The sequence below is a fragment of the Ursus arctos genome, unplaced genomic scaffold (assembly GCF_023065955.2).
Source record: "Ursus arctos isolate Adak ecotype North America unplaced genomic scaffold, UrsArc2.0 scaffold_1, whole genome shotgun sequence".
Taxonomy (NCBI): domain Eukaryota; kingdom Metazoa; phylum Chordata; class Mammalia; order Carnivora; family Ursidae; genus Ursus; species Ursus arctos.
The window spans coordinates 99,877,005-99,890,833 of record NW_026622763.1 but is presented as its reverse complement, the minus strand read 5'-3'; the positions used below and the strand labels follow the sequence as shown (position 1 = coordinate 99,890,833).

General features: G+C 45.1%; 1 protein-coding gene across 1 annotated transcript in view; it reads left to right on the top strand.

The window, feature by feature from the left end:
• Positions 1–321: 321 nt before the first annotated feature.
• DNER (delta/notch like EGF repeat containing) overlaps positions 322–13,829 on the top strand; it is a 191,052-nt gene continuing 177,544 nt past the window's right edge. The window contains exons 1-3 of the mRNA XM_057316090.1: positions 322–439; positions 596–672; positions 13,421–13,720. Of these exons, the coding sequence (XP_057172073.1) occupies positions 322–439; positions 596–672; positions 13,421–13,720 (495 nt within the window). The remainder of the gene's footprint in view (positions 440–595; positions 673–13,420; positions 13,721–13,829) is intronic.

Below are 13,829 nucleotides of genomic sequence, written 5' to 3'. Positions count from 1 at the left end.
ATTCAGACAGTAAATATCGATTGAGGGCCTGCTATGTGCCCGGGTTAGCAGCTCCTTGCTCCCCTACCTCACCTAACGTGTCACTTGTCACTTATGCCTGTTTTCAGAGATGGAGACCTGAGCACCTTTTAATATTTGGAGACTACCTTCGGGGTCCCTAACAGGAATGGACGGTTCTTTTGAAAGTGGGAGACTAACTGGAGTCCCCACTCTGGCTTACCTCGTTTCCCTGGCTTCCTAAAGCTTCTAGGACAGAGGCCAAACCAGGGGAAGAGCAGAGAGGCTGCCGCATCTTGAGTCCTGCTGACTTTCCTGGCCCCCATGGCCCAGGTGGCCACTGTGCTGGGGGAGAATCTCTGCAGGATCCAGGAGCCCTCTGCAGTGTCCACGACCTGGGCGGAGCGTCAGGAAGGAGACTTGCGCTCACTTTTGGGCAAAGGCATGTTGGTTTCATCACCTTTGCCAGCTGCTCCAGGGGTCTTTCAGGAAGGGGAATTCTGGGTGCAGGAAACTCTCAAGATAGGGGTGCACTTGACACCAGCCTTGACAAGGCAGGATCTCCTGCCAAGGACAGTTACCTGCCTCGCTCCCTCAGGTCGTCGCACTGGCTACAGAGTTGTAGACAGCAAAAACACGATCAAGGAAACTCGCTGCGTGTGGCTTCTTCTCCAGGTGGGTAGAAGTACTTGTAGTGGTCTCCATAAGCCACCTCTTTCACCCCTCAGGGCTTTTACACCTGCCGTTATCCCAGGCGGAACCCCCTTTCTTGCTCTACTTTCCTTGGTTAGCTCCTTCTTGACCCTTGAGACTTACTTTACACCAGAAGGCTGCCTGAGTTGCCTTGGTGAGTCCAGTGCCCCACTCCCTGTGTTTCACAGCCCCTGTATGCACGTCTCACGGCTCTGACTTCAGTGTGATAGAGTCACGGCGTATTCATCTGTTCTACCCCGCTAGTCACTGACCTTAAAGCTTGTGCCATTCATCTGTATGTTTCTAGATATGTGGCCAGACCTTTTCCATGATAGCTAGACTGAGCCTATGAGATTGCTTCTTCCATCATTTCATTGCTAGATGTAGAAATTATCATTAATTTAAAAAATTCACCTTTATTTTAAGAAATAAAATTCTAAACTTCCCAACAGAATTCCTAGGATTGGTATGCTAAAAAGTTAGAATCCTGACTGTGCAGGACCCTGTTTTTAGGGACTGTTGGATGATGGTACAACTGATTGAATGAATGGGAAAAAGCATTGGGAATTAAGTGAAGGAGGCTGCTAAGGGCGGGGCTTGCCTTTAACTGCCTAGTGGGTCAAAACAAACCTGACATGTGTATACCATAGACATCAAATTTTGTTTTAAATTGTGAAGTATAACACACATACAGAAAAGTGCACGAATCAGCAGGTACAGCTCAATGTATTATAAAATGATCACCTTTGTAACTACCCACCAAGTCAAGAGTGAGCACGGTGCCCTTCGGCCTCTTTCTGAGCCCCACCTCTCCCTTCTCCCCAAAGGTAACTGCTGTCCCGAATTTCATCCTTTGGTTTTGCTATTTGTCATTGTCACACAAATGGGAACAATGTTACGTTGGGGAATTTATTCATATTGTTCTGCAAGACCATAATTCTTTCTTTTTCATGGCTGGAGAGCATTCTTTGGTATGAGTATACTACAGTTTATTTATATACCCGACTCAATGGATATTTGAGTGGTTTCCACCTTTTGGCAATCATGAGTGGACATACGAGCATTCTGTATATGTCTCTCAGTGCACATTTGCCTGTTTCTCTATTAGGCATATATCTAGGGGTGGATTTCTAGGTCAGAAGGTAAATATTCGTTCAACCTTAGGCGATAACAGCCAACGGTTTCCAAAGCAGTTGCACCAACATACAGGCCGCCACTAATTTATTCTTCCTCTTGTATTACGTCCTCATCAACACTTGACCTTGTCAGTCTTTTGATTTTTGTCATTCTTATAAATGTGTAGTAATCTCTTATTGTGGTTTTAATTTACATTTCTCTGATTACTAATGATATTGAGGAATTTTTCTTATGTTTTTTGGCCATTTGGATATCATTTTTTGTGATGAGCCTGTTCAGGTCTCTTGCCCATTTTTCTATGGCATTGTCTCCACCATGCAGCCTTCATTAATGTAAACAATGCTTTATTCTGGAGATGAGCCCTTTGGAGGTTACCTGTATTACAAATATCTTCATCTGTTCTGTGGCTTACATTTTTACTCTTTTATTGGTGTGTGTGTGTGTGTGTGTGTGTGTGTGTGTTTAAATATTTATTTATTTATTTATTTGAGAGAGAGAGAAAGAGCATGAGCAGGGGAGGGGCAGAAGGAGATGGAGAGAAAGTCCTAAGAAGACTCAGTTCTGAGCACGGAGCCAGATGTGAGGCTCCATCTCACGACCCTGAGATCATGATCTGAGCCGAAACCAAGAGTCAGACGCCCAACTGACTGAGCCACCCAGGTGCCCCTATTGGTGTGTTTTGATAAAAAGAAGTTTTATCGGGGTGCCTGGGTGGCACAGCGGTTAAGTGTCTGCCTTCGGCTCAGGGTGTGATCCCAGCATTATGGGATCGAGCCCCACATCAGGCTCCTCCGCTATGAGCCTGCTTCTTCCTCTCCCACTCCCCCTGCTTGTGTTCCCTCTCTCACTGGCTCTCTCTCTCTGTCAAATAAATAAATAAAATCTTTAAAAAAAAAAAGAAGTTTTATCTTTAGTAAAGTATAGTCCAACTCATTAATAATTTTTCCATTACACTTAGTGCTCTCTGTGTCCTGTTTATTAAATATTTATTCACTCTAAAGTCATGAAGATATTCTCTTCTGTTAGCATTTTGAATCTTTATTTTTTTGCCTTTCATTTCAGATCTACAATTCACTTGCAATTTACTTTTGTGGATGATGTGAGGGAGGAGTCAGGCTTAATTTTTTTACCCATATGGATATCAGTCTATTGAGAGGACTATATTTATTGTACTACCTTATTCCATAAATGAAGGTCCATATGTGATCTTTCTAGTTCTTGACTATGCCATGTTCTAATGACATTAGCTTTAAATTTCTGATCTCTTATAGGAGCAAGCCGTCAATATTGTTCTTATTCAAGAGGGTTTGGACCATCTGGGGTCATTTTGCACAAAGAACAGAAAAAAAAACCCAAAACAACCTCTTGTGATTTCTCTTGCAATTCCATTGAATTTGTAGATCACTTTGGGGGAAAATCTGAATCTTTGTACTATTGTTTTTAATCTACGACTAGAATAACCCTCCATTTACAAATGTCTTCTTTAATTTTCTCAGTGCTGTTTTGCTATATTAGTTCTCTTTGTTGAGGCCATACACTTCTTTCATTTGGTTTATTCCTAGGTTTGGAGGGATTTTTTTGGTATATTATAGATAACACCTTTAAAAAATTAGTTTTTGTTTATTTCTGATACATAGAGATGCAATTAAAAATTTTTTTGACCTTGTATCTAGCAAACTTGCTGACATTTCATATTCTAATAACTAGCATGCATAATCATTCAGTCTGTGAATCACAACAGTGTTTTTTCCCTGTTCGATCCTTATGCTTTCTTTTTATTCTTGCTTCCCTGTTCTGGCTTAGGACCTTTGTGCAATGTTCAATGGGAACAGCGATAGCAAACAACCTTGTTTCATTCTCAATTTCAGTGAGAAACTTCAACACCAATAGGTATTACATTTGCTGAAGGTTTGTGTGTGTGTGTGCGTGTGTGTGTGCGCGTGTGTGCGTGTGTGTGCGTGTGTGTGTGTGTGTGTGCGTGTGTGTGCGTAGATTGAAGAAGTGCCTTCTATCTCTAGTTTTCTAAAAGTCTTCACTCTAAGTGAATGTTGAATTTAATAAAATGCTTCCCCTGTATGAGTTGCGGTGATCGTATGACCTCCACCGGAAGTTCAATTCCCAGTCCGTCATAGGCTTCTTTTCCTAAGTAGAGCGGGGGATAAAAGTTGACATATTTCCTGTATTCATGGCATTGTTGTTTTGTGAAAAGAGTTTGTCAGGATGTATGAGTGTCTCTGACGAGAGGCGAAACAAGAAATGTGTGCGTTGGAATTATTCCATAAGTTTCTGATTCAAGAAACAGGTCTTTGAATGACTAAAAGGCAAAGGGAAGCAACAACATCTTGTTTGAGGCTGGCGTTGCGTGTGCCAGTAAATGCGGTTGAGTGTGATCCCTTAGGGTTCAGTTGAATATGGAAACCGAGGCACAAAGGGTGTTTGAAGAACAGTTACTTAGATCTTGATGTATCCGTGACTGAGCGGGGCTTCAGGATTCATTAGCAGGACTACGGACCCAGTGTGTTAGCCAGACGAAAGCAAAGTAGGGCCATCTCAAGATCGTTTCCAAACAGAGCGTGTTTTAAAGAGATCCTCTTGAAAAAGTGGGAGAATAATTAGACACGTAGTAGTTTATTTTTAATGGATTCATTTCACAGTCAGAAATGTGCTCTCTGCTTGTGATTTCCTTTAGCCTACTTACAAATGTCACTCCACCCACATGTGACAATCGGGATGGGCTGTTTTCAAGAAAATCAACTCAGAATTGAGGGAAAAGTGGACTGCCCAGATTAGTATTAAAGTCTTCAGGTAGATCTAGAGTCTCGAATGCCGAGGTGAAGAAATATCAAAACATGAGAACGTGTGTTTTCCGAAGACGTGTAGCTCTTGATTCAGTAAAGTGAATGAGTGTTTTTATTATTTGGGTTTGGAAAAAAGATACCATGGGACGCACTTCTTGGCAGAGTCTACTACTGGCATAAGCACTGTGGTGGATTTTTTTTCCACATCTTTACTCCTAGTGGGTAAGCAGTTGGTGTTGGAATATAATTGAGATCTTTATTGAACCAAGTGGGAAAAATTCCTTTTTAAGGCAAAAATACTGTGACAGTTGGATTGCAACAGCGTTCATTTGTCTTTCAGCATGAAGACGACATTTCTAACCAGTGCAATTGCTATTTTGGACAGAGAAAGCTCATATGAAGACCTGAAAGGACATCAGGGCTCTCTAGTCCCATTCCTTCCTTTTACGGTTGAGAAAACTGAGTCCCAGGAGCCTTCCTTGCTTTGTCCACGATCACCCACAAGTGGGCGTAAAACCACAGGCTTTCTCTGCCATATCACAGTGCAACTGCTCATAGCATTTTGCCAGAAACCCTAAACTCCAAATTCTGGAATCGTCTTTCTCGTGGTCCCTGTCTCCCAGTGGGCCAGCCAATGTAGACACTCTCCTGCTATTTCAAGGCCCCTGGTCTGTGTGGCTCTTCCCCACCCACCTTCCTCCACGCTCTGCCTGTTTCTGTGTCTGGCTTCTGCAGTGGGCTTTCCATCATTGATCTTTCTGTAGTTCAGTGCATGGCTGGGAGGGAAGGGGGAGAATTCCCACGGTCCTTCCAGTGAAGGAGAGGGGGGCGTGTGGGCCTGTACTGTGGTCTTTCTTGGTGGTGGGTTATCTAGATAAGTATTCCCTTCATAGTGCCAAGATTCCTTCTGTGCTATTCGTGCACAGAGTTATGATTAAGAGTGTCCGGTCCTTCTCTGCCCGAAGCGATATTGCGGAGAGGTCCTTCTGTAATTCAGTCACTTGGGGCATGCCAACCCAGTAACAGAGTTGGGTGGGGAGAAAAATAGATGAATTGCTATTGGCCGTATAATGCTCTGTTCAAGTTTTTCTCCTTGGAAGTCTTCCTAGGTGAGCCCAGCTGCCTGTTTTTCCCTTTTGTGAACCCTAGAGTCAGTATCCTCTCAATGAGGGATTGATTGACAAACTAAAGGGCCACATAATAAATATCGTATAGGTTTTATGGGCCCAGAGTCTCCTTGGCAACCACTCTGCCGCTGCTGTAGCCCATGAGTGGTCACATGTAAGCAGGTGGCTGTGGTTGGATTCCGGCAAAACTTTATTTCCAAAACCAGCCTGGATTTGGCCTGCTCTTGTCGTGTGGCAACCCCTGGTTTACACCAACAAATTCTGCATCTGAGGTTTTGGACCAAGCATGTCAGAATCATCTGGAGAATGCTGAAAGATAGAGGGTTCTCAGCCTCACCCTCAGTGTGTTTTATTAGCAGTCTGGGGTGGGGGCATCTGTGGTTTAAAGAGCTCCTTAACTGATTCTGCCGCTCAGATTGCTAAAGTGATGGTCCGTTCTGCTTTAAAAAATTGGTGTGTGCCCTTAGACACATACCGATAAGCACATGGCATTGTGCTTTGTGTTTAAAAATATTATAAAGGGGCACCTGGGTGGCTTAGTTGGGGAAGCGTCTGCCTTCAGCTCAGGTCACGATCCCAGGGTCCTGGGATCAGGCCCCATGTTGGGCTCCCTGCTCAGCGGGGAGCCTGCTTCTCCCTCTCCTCCATGCTTGTGCTCTCTTTCCCTCTCTCTCAAATAAATACATAAAATCTTATAAAAAATAAAAATATTATAAAAATGGCACGATTTCATACACATCTCTCTGTGTGTTGCTTATTTCTTTGCCCTTTTTATTGAGGTGTCTTTTGCCGACATGTAGGAATCGATCTAATAAGGGATTTAGTCCTTCGTCATACGTTGTACGTATTTTCCCCATTATGTTGTTACCTTTTGACTTGGTTTATAGAGTCATATGGATTTTTCAAACATTTTGATGGAGTGAAATGCTTCTGTCTGTTCCTTGAGGGCCGTGGTCCTGAACTGGGAGTGATGTCGTTCTGGCGACATCGGCAAAGTCTGGAGACATCTTTGATTGTCACAACTGTCACTGTGGGCAGGAGGCGTTCTGGCACCTGCAAAGCAGAGATGGGAGATACCGCTAAACACCCTACAATGTGCAGGGCATCCCCCTCAACGAAGAATGATCCAGCCCGAATTGTCAAGAGTGCCGAGAAATATTGCTTTAAGGCTTCGGTTTTTGCTCCGTGCTTAATAAGACACCCCTTCTTCCTACGATATGAATATCTGCGTCAGAATCTATATTAAAAAGTTCCTTACTTGATTTTTCTGCTTAGAAAAATTACTAAAGCAATGGCCCATTCTACTTCTTTTTTTAAAATTTTTTAATTTCTAAAGAGAGAGCACGAGCAGGAGGGGCGGGGCAGAGGGAGAGAATCCCAAGCAGACTCCACACCAGCGTGGAGCCCGACGTGGGGCTCGATCTCATGACCCCGAGATCATGACCTGAGCCGAAATCAAGAGTCGGATGCTTAACCAACTGCGCCACCCAGGTGCCCCCATTTTACTTATTTCTTAGTACCACACACAGACGCCCCTGAGGTATTTCTCTTCTGTACCTGTGTCTTACTCCATTCTCCTCTGTAAGGACCATGGGTCCACCATGTCCCCTCAGTGACCTGTGTGGCCTGCATCATGTCATGGGCTCCATCAGTGCGTGCCGATTCTCCTTCTGGCCTTTGCTGGGCTCGGTTCTTCAGACACCCTTCTCATTCTCAGGACGACTCTGTCCACTGAGCAATGGGTATAAATGAGGGAGGGAGGTGGCTTCAGGTCTGCTCTGTACTTGCTTAGAGCCTCTGCAAACAGGGTCGATGAAAACCGAGTGGCCGCCAATAGAATCCAGAATCCCAGAGCTAGAGGAGGCCTTGAGATGTTCTACCTCAGGCCCTCCCTTAACACGTGCAGAGTGTGTGTCCAGAGCAGGCAAGTGACTTGGCCAGAGCCTCTCAGTCACCCGTGCGGACTGACGCCAGCACTGGTCGCTCAGCTGTTTTTCATCAGAAAAGTCCTTGCCACTTTGTTTTGCTGAGAGCGGCCACTGTCACCTAAAGAGACTAGATCTGAGATCTACTCCTATCTGCTCCTTTCAGACCTGCAGTTATCAAACCCATGTTCTTTCTCAGCATTAGGGACTTTAGCTCATCCAACACAGGATTGTAATAGTGGATGTGCATATAGGCAGGGTACTGGTTCCAGTGAGATGGCTCGGGGAGTCCCAGTTAATGTGTCTGAACCTTCTGTTGGACTGCAAGCTCTTTGAGGCCCAAGACTGGGCTTTATTCATCTTCCTGACCCCTCTTCCAGGTATCTTGTCTGGCCCTTAAATTCCAGGGACCCACCTGGTGCTTGATAAATGTCACATGAATCCCTGATCAGCCTTATTGAGTAGGAATGAAGCTCACACTCTCTAAACTAGTGTGGAAGGATCCCTTGGGCAGGTGGCTCCACGGGCACGAGCTTGGGCCCGTCACCCAGGTGACATGGATAAAGGTGTTCACAGGCTCCATGTTGAGGCAATCCTGTTGGCTTGGACTTAGCTAATGACCCTAAAAATGGGCATTTTTTTTAAAAAAAGATTTTATTTATTTATTTGGGAGAGAAAGAGAGTGAGCGAGAAAGAGCACAAGCTGAGAGAGCACAAGGCTGAGGGGAGAGGGAGAGGGAGAAGCAGACTCCCTGCTGAGCAGGGAGCCCACAATGGAGCTCGATCGGGACTCTGAGATCATGACCTGAGCTGAAGGCAGACATTTAACCAGCTGAGCCACCCAGGAGCCCCCAAATGGGCCTTTTTCATTCCTGTTTTAAAATTTGACCTTCCATCCTTCTGTTAGTGTGCTGCCAAGGGCATTAGAATTGCTGAGAACAGGGGCAGCAGACAGTTTAAGGAAGGGAAACAGGTCATGCCTAATGTGTCACGTGAGAGAGCTTTTAAATCCCGAGTCGTGGGGTTGGCAGGTCCCTTCGCTCCGGTCTGACCTCTCATGTCACCCTGCACGCATCCCCGTGAATGCTCCTGCTTAGAGTATAAATGATTTGAAACAGGCGAAAAGTCTAAAATAAAATATGAAAAGAATAGTTTGAGATTAGTTCTATGATGTGAAAAGATTTGGCTTAAACGGGTGATTAATGAGGCAACAGCAAGCAGCATTTCGTCAATGAGCTTGCTGGTGACTTGTAAGCAGAACAGCGTTAATCCATGGGCTTTCTCTTTGTTCTCCCTTATAGCTGGTATTACAAAGACTTGATCATCCCCACCCCCACCCCCATCATCAGAGACTAGAAATTATAGCCAAAAACACATCACCTGTTAAATTTTGAGTATCCGCAAAGTCAAGGCTACTCATGACGATCTTTTGCTTCGTTATGCATTTTGGCAGTTTGGTGGTTTCCTGCTCGTAGTTCAAAGTGAATGGGATTCCAGGGCCGCAGTTAGGGACCTCCACAACAGCTTGATGATTGTATTTTATCTTAGATTTGCTGCTAGGCAATTCAAACAGATCAGTTTTCTTTTTTTCAGTGAGACGAGCCTGAAGAGTTTGAGAGCACAGTGGCAGCTAGTCGTCACTGTTAGCGAAGCAGCTAACAGACGACCCAAGCAGGTAGCAGAATATGAACTGATCACTTTAAAGAAGGGATCGATGACTGTGTAGTGCATTGAGCTCTGTTCTGTGTCCCAGTGCGCGTGCGCGCACGTGTTTTCCATCACATCAGTCATTCTTTTGAATCCCTGCAGAAATCCGTACAGCTGACAGCTTCATTTCTAGCTTTTGTCATCTTTACTAGAAGCTTCTCTCCCGGCAGCCCGTGAATCAGTCTTTACTTCATCCCGACGCTGCTTATGCATCCCGCTCATGGGTGAAGACAGCAGCTCTTAAATGAGATCATTAATTCTCATCACATGTTCCTTCCAGCTCTTTATTCCCTGCCTGGTGGAATGGAGTGTGGTGAATTGGGCATTGCCGTGGGGACCTGCCCTTTGCACCGGGTTCTATCCACTGGCACCTGGGGTGACAGGCTTCAGCAGCAGCTCTCCTGGTGGACGGTCTCTGAGGACTGGTGCCGTGGTGTTGGGGGGCCATCTGTGACCCTCACTGAGCCCTTAATCTTTCTGCCCCCCCTCGTCAAGGCAAAAGCAAGAGGTTGTGCTGGCTTTGCCCTCCCTCTCGGGTCAATGGAGACTTTCCCTCCTTTTAAAACTGATTTAAAGTTATTGAATTGCTCTGAAACACTCTAGGACAGATACGTGAGGCATTCCTGGATTTGCGTTCTCAAGACCTGGGACGGGGCCTTGGAGAGTCCTAATTCCATTTCATGTAACAGGATACCTCACGGGCTCTGGCAGCTACGTGCATAGAACATCATTCATTCACTCGGTCAGTCATTGGGTCATTGTTCATTCGGCAGCTCCTGTGTGCCCAGTACTGTTCTTAGGGTGGGGTGGGAGCCCTCAAGTAAACAAAACAGGGGGAAGAAATCTGACCTCACAGGGTTTACAGTCTAGTGGGGGAAGATACAAAATCGATATAAGAAATAGCTAACATTTTCCCCACAATATATTAGCACAGAACGGATGTTTTGGAGAAAAATAGAGCAGGGAAAGAGGAATCAACGGTGCCAAGGGGTGGAGACTTGGCACAATTAAATTGTGTGGCCAGGGAAGTCCTCATCAGAAGATGACATTTGAGCAAAGACTCAAGGGAGTTTCGGGGGCAGCCATGAGACGTGAGTGTTCCACGTAGAGGGAACAGCCAGTGCAAAGGCCCTGAGGTAGGAGAGTGCCTGGAAATGTTAAATGCTGAATGTCGTGGTAGGCACACAGGAACTACCCAGCAAGCAGCAGGCAGTACTCGTTTTGCAGTTGTTGCTCTTAGTGCCCATCCTAGGTTACTGGGCATAAACTCTATAGGGACAGACACTGCATCTGTTTTTTTTTTTTCTTTTAGCCTTTTATTCCCAGATCCAATATAGTTCATGTCAAATAATAAGACCTCACTCAATACGTGTTGAGTATTATCATTATACTTTTATTCCAAAGAAGCGTCTTGAAATGGTAGTCTTAATTGGCCTACATTTAATCCTTGCTTATTTTCTGTTGCTTACAGAAATATAACCCTGACCACGGGCCTTCTCCACAGGGATTGTTTCTTTGGTATGATCGTAACTTACTATCAAAGCTGTCGTGCTGTGTTGTGACCAGAACTCTTGGCTGGAAGTCAGAAGCTCTGGCATTGTTCTTTTGTAGTGGCTGGGATGGGTCACTCCGCCCCTCTGTCCTGTTTCTGAACAGTGATATGGGTTCAGAAAAGTCCTTCTCTCTATTTCAAGGTTGTTGTGAGCACAAATGATATACTATACGGCAGTGTTCTTTGAACACTTGCCATGGCCACCTTGGGGGAAGGGGTAGCTATCACGCCCGGTAGCCTTCACTGTGCAGGTGGAGAGCTGTGCTTTGCGTTCTTTTCGTGGAGGAGGTGCTGACGTATGCTGTACCCTGGCGTCTCTCTGGGGGCTGTTGTGGCCAGCAGTGGGCTGTGATGGTGGAGCAAAAGGATCAGGGCCTCTCTGGCCCTCAGATAGCTGGTCTTTGCCTTAGGAACGTTTTACTCTCAGCTTCACAATGGAGGTTTGGATCTCCCGAATTAATTTTTGTACTCCTCTCTTCAACATATTTAAATAATTTAAATGTATTTCTCTGTTTTCAGGCCTGTGTTCAATGTCTTAATTTGTGACATCTAGGTCAACCTCAGATGTTATTTTAAAAAGTTGATTTCAGAAACCTGGTTATGTCCCCTTTATCCTAGCTAATTAAATTCTCCTTCCTGTCAGATAATTCTTGAGGTGATACCCACTCCATGAAGACTTCCTAAAAATAAATCAGACACGAGATAACAATACTGTGGCTAAAAGAAAGCAGCTCACATCCGTCTCTCATCATGCCTTCCGAATATTTTGTCAATACTTAAAAAAAAAAAAAAAGCCCTGCCATGTTTTCTGTGTTCCTCGACATGCTAGGAATAGTGCCATAAACATGGTAGATAAAGTCCCTGCACTGACAGAGCCCACAAGTTTGTGGGAGAAAAAAAGGATTATTTTAGATTTTGTAGTGAGGGAAGGCTTCTCTGGTGGAGACATTTGAGTGGAGAACTCTGTGAAATGAAGTAAAGAGCCATGCAAAACTTGTGAGAAAAAAACCCATTCAGGCAGAGGGCCCAGCAGGTGCAAAGGTCCTGAGGTGGGAATGATCTCAGCATAGTCTAGGGACAGAAAGAAGGTGAGGAGGGGAGAGTGTAAGGGAGAAGGGAAGAGAGGACATCAAGGTTAGGAAGGGGCCAGATCAGGGAGAGCTTTGTCTGACATGGAAGGAGTCTGGGTCTTACTTTAAGTTGATAATGTTTGTAAATATTTAAAATAATTTACAGTTTAAATATTTTCTTCAGATACTAATTCATCCCCTTTTAGCTGAGATTCTGTGAAGGAATTGCCAAGCAATAGCAGAGGACATTGTGGTATTCTTGGGGCTTCATATTATTCAAGCCAGAATCCCTCAATATTCCTTAAGGAGTTTGTTGGAAATTGTCTGACAAGGATAATTAGCAGGGCGAGAAGCTGTTTTACCAGGCAGAATTCTCTCCACATGTGTTTATGTGTGAATTCATTTCCACAAGAGAAATTGAGGGTCTCATTTCTCTGAAGTCTGTACTTCACTGAATTCTATTTTATGATCAGCCCTGAGAAGCCAGGGGCACATCAGATAGAAGTCTCATTTTCTGTTCACAGAAGCAAATGATAATTGAATAAAGCACTGAGAACATGTCCGAACCCTTGAGCTTTCTCAGGAGAAGCGGCTGATCATTTCCTTGTTTTCTAGCCTGTCTCCGAGTCATAACAAATAGTGATTCACAGGTCAGCAAAGGACTCGGGGATAAACACTTTACTTAGAAACATTGTCACAATTTAAAGGCCTGCCAGTGAATTTTTATCTTCCATATCGAGCAGGGTCACATTTCTCTCTGATCACCCTCCAAAATAACGAGGTAGAAACCTTCATAAAATTCTGCTCCATGTAAGTCTCCACCATGCTTTACTCCGGCTAATAATTGTCATGCGGGCTGATCATTTTGGAAGCTTTTAATTCAATAATATCACCTTAAAAGAGGTTGTTCATCGCGTGGAAACTGGGAGACATAGGAATGACATCCTTAAGGGAGATAAGTTAGTCCGGCAGTCATTTCTCATAAGGAAACCTTGCAAGGTTCCAGAAAGTGGAAGAGGTTATTCCAGTTGAGATCCTTAGTATCCTTTGTCATGACTGGCCGCTACAAAAAATATCAAAGTTGGTATCTTCCTAATGAACCTCAGTTTTAAATGTTTTTGCTCTAGAAAATTCCGTTCGATAATGTGTTCCTGAGAGCAACATTATTTAGGGGCTTGGTGTGGGGAAGCTGCCCCCTAGGTGGGTTCTTGCTGGTCGCCTGTTATCTGCGGAAGGGTTAATGTTGGGATGACCTTGGGAGGCTCCCCCACGACAGCGCAAGTGGTTCAGGACGAGTATTCCGCAGGAAGAGCGGTTCCTGGAGCAGTAGCTCTGAGACACGGAGCTAATTGCTCAGCGATGGCACCGCTTTTCTTACGAGGGAATAATTGACCCATTTATGGTCTCGTTTCAGCTCGTGGCGGATCCTTGCGCCAGCACCCCTTGTCACCATGGCAACTGCAGCAGCAGCAGCAGGGGGGGCTACCTCTGCATTTGCAACGAAGGCTATGAAGGTCCCAACTGTGAACGGGGGCTGCCCAGCCTCTCCGCCTCCGGCTGGACTGAGTCCATGGCCCCCAGGCAGCTGCAGCCTGTCCCCGCCACCCAGGAGCCCGACATCATCCTGCCCCGCTCTCAGGCCACCGTGACCCTGCCCACCTGGCAGCCCAAAACAGGCCAGAAAGTTGTAGAAATGAAATGGGATCAAGTGGAGGTGAGAACGGTTGATTGCATATGTAAAGGAACCAGTGCCGTTAAAATAATTTCAGTGGCTCTAATATTGGCGATAAAAATGGAAGACCTTCCAGTTATCCCCTTGACAA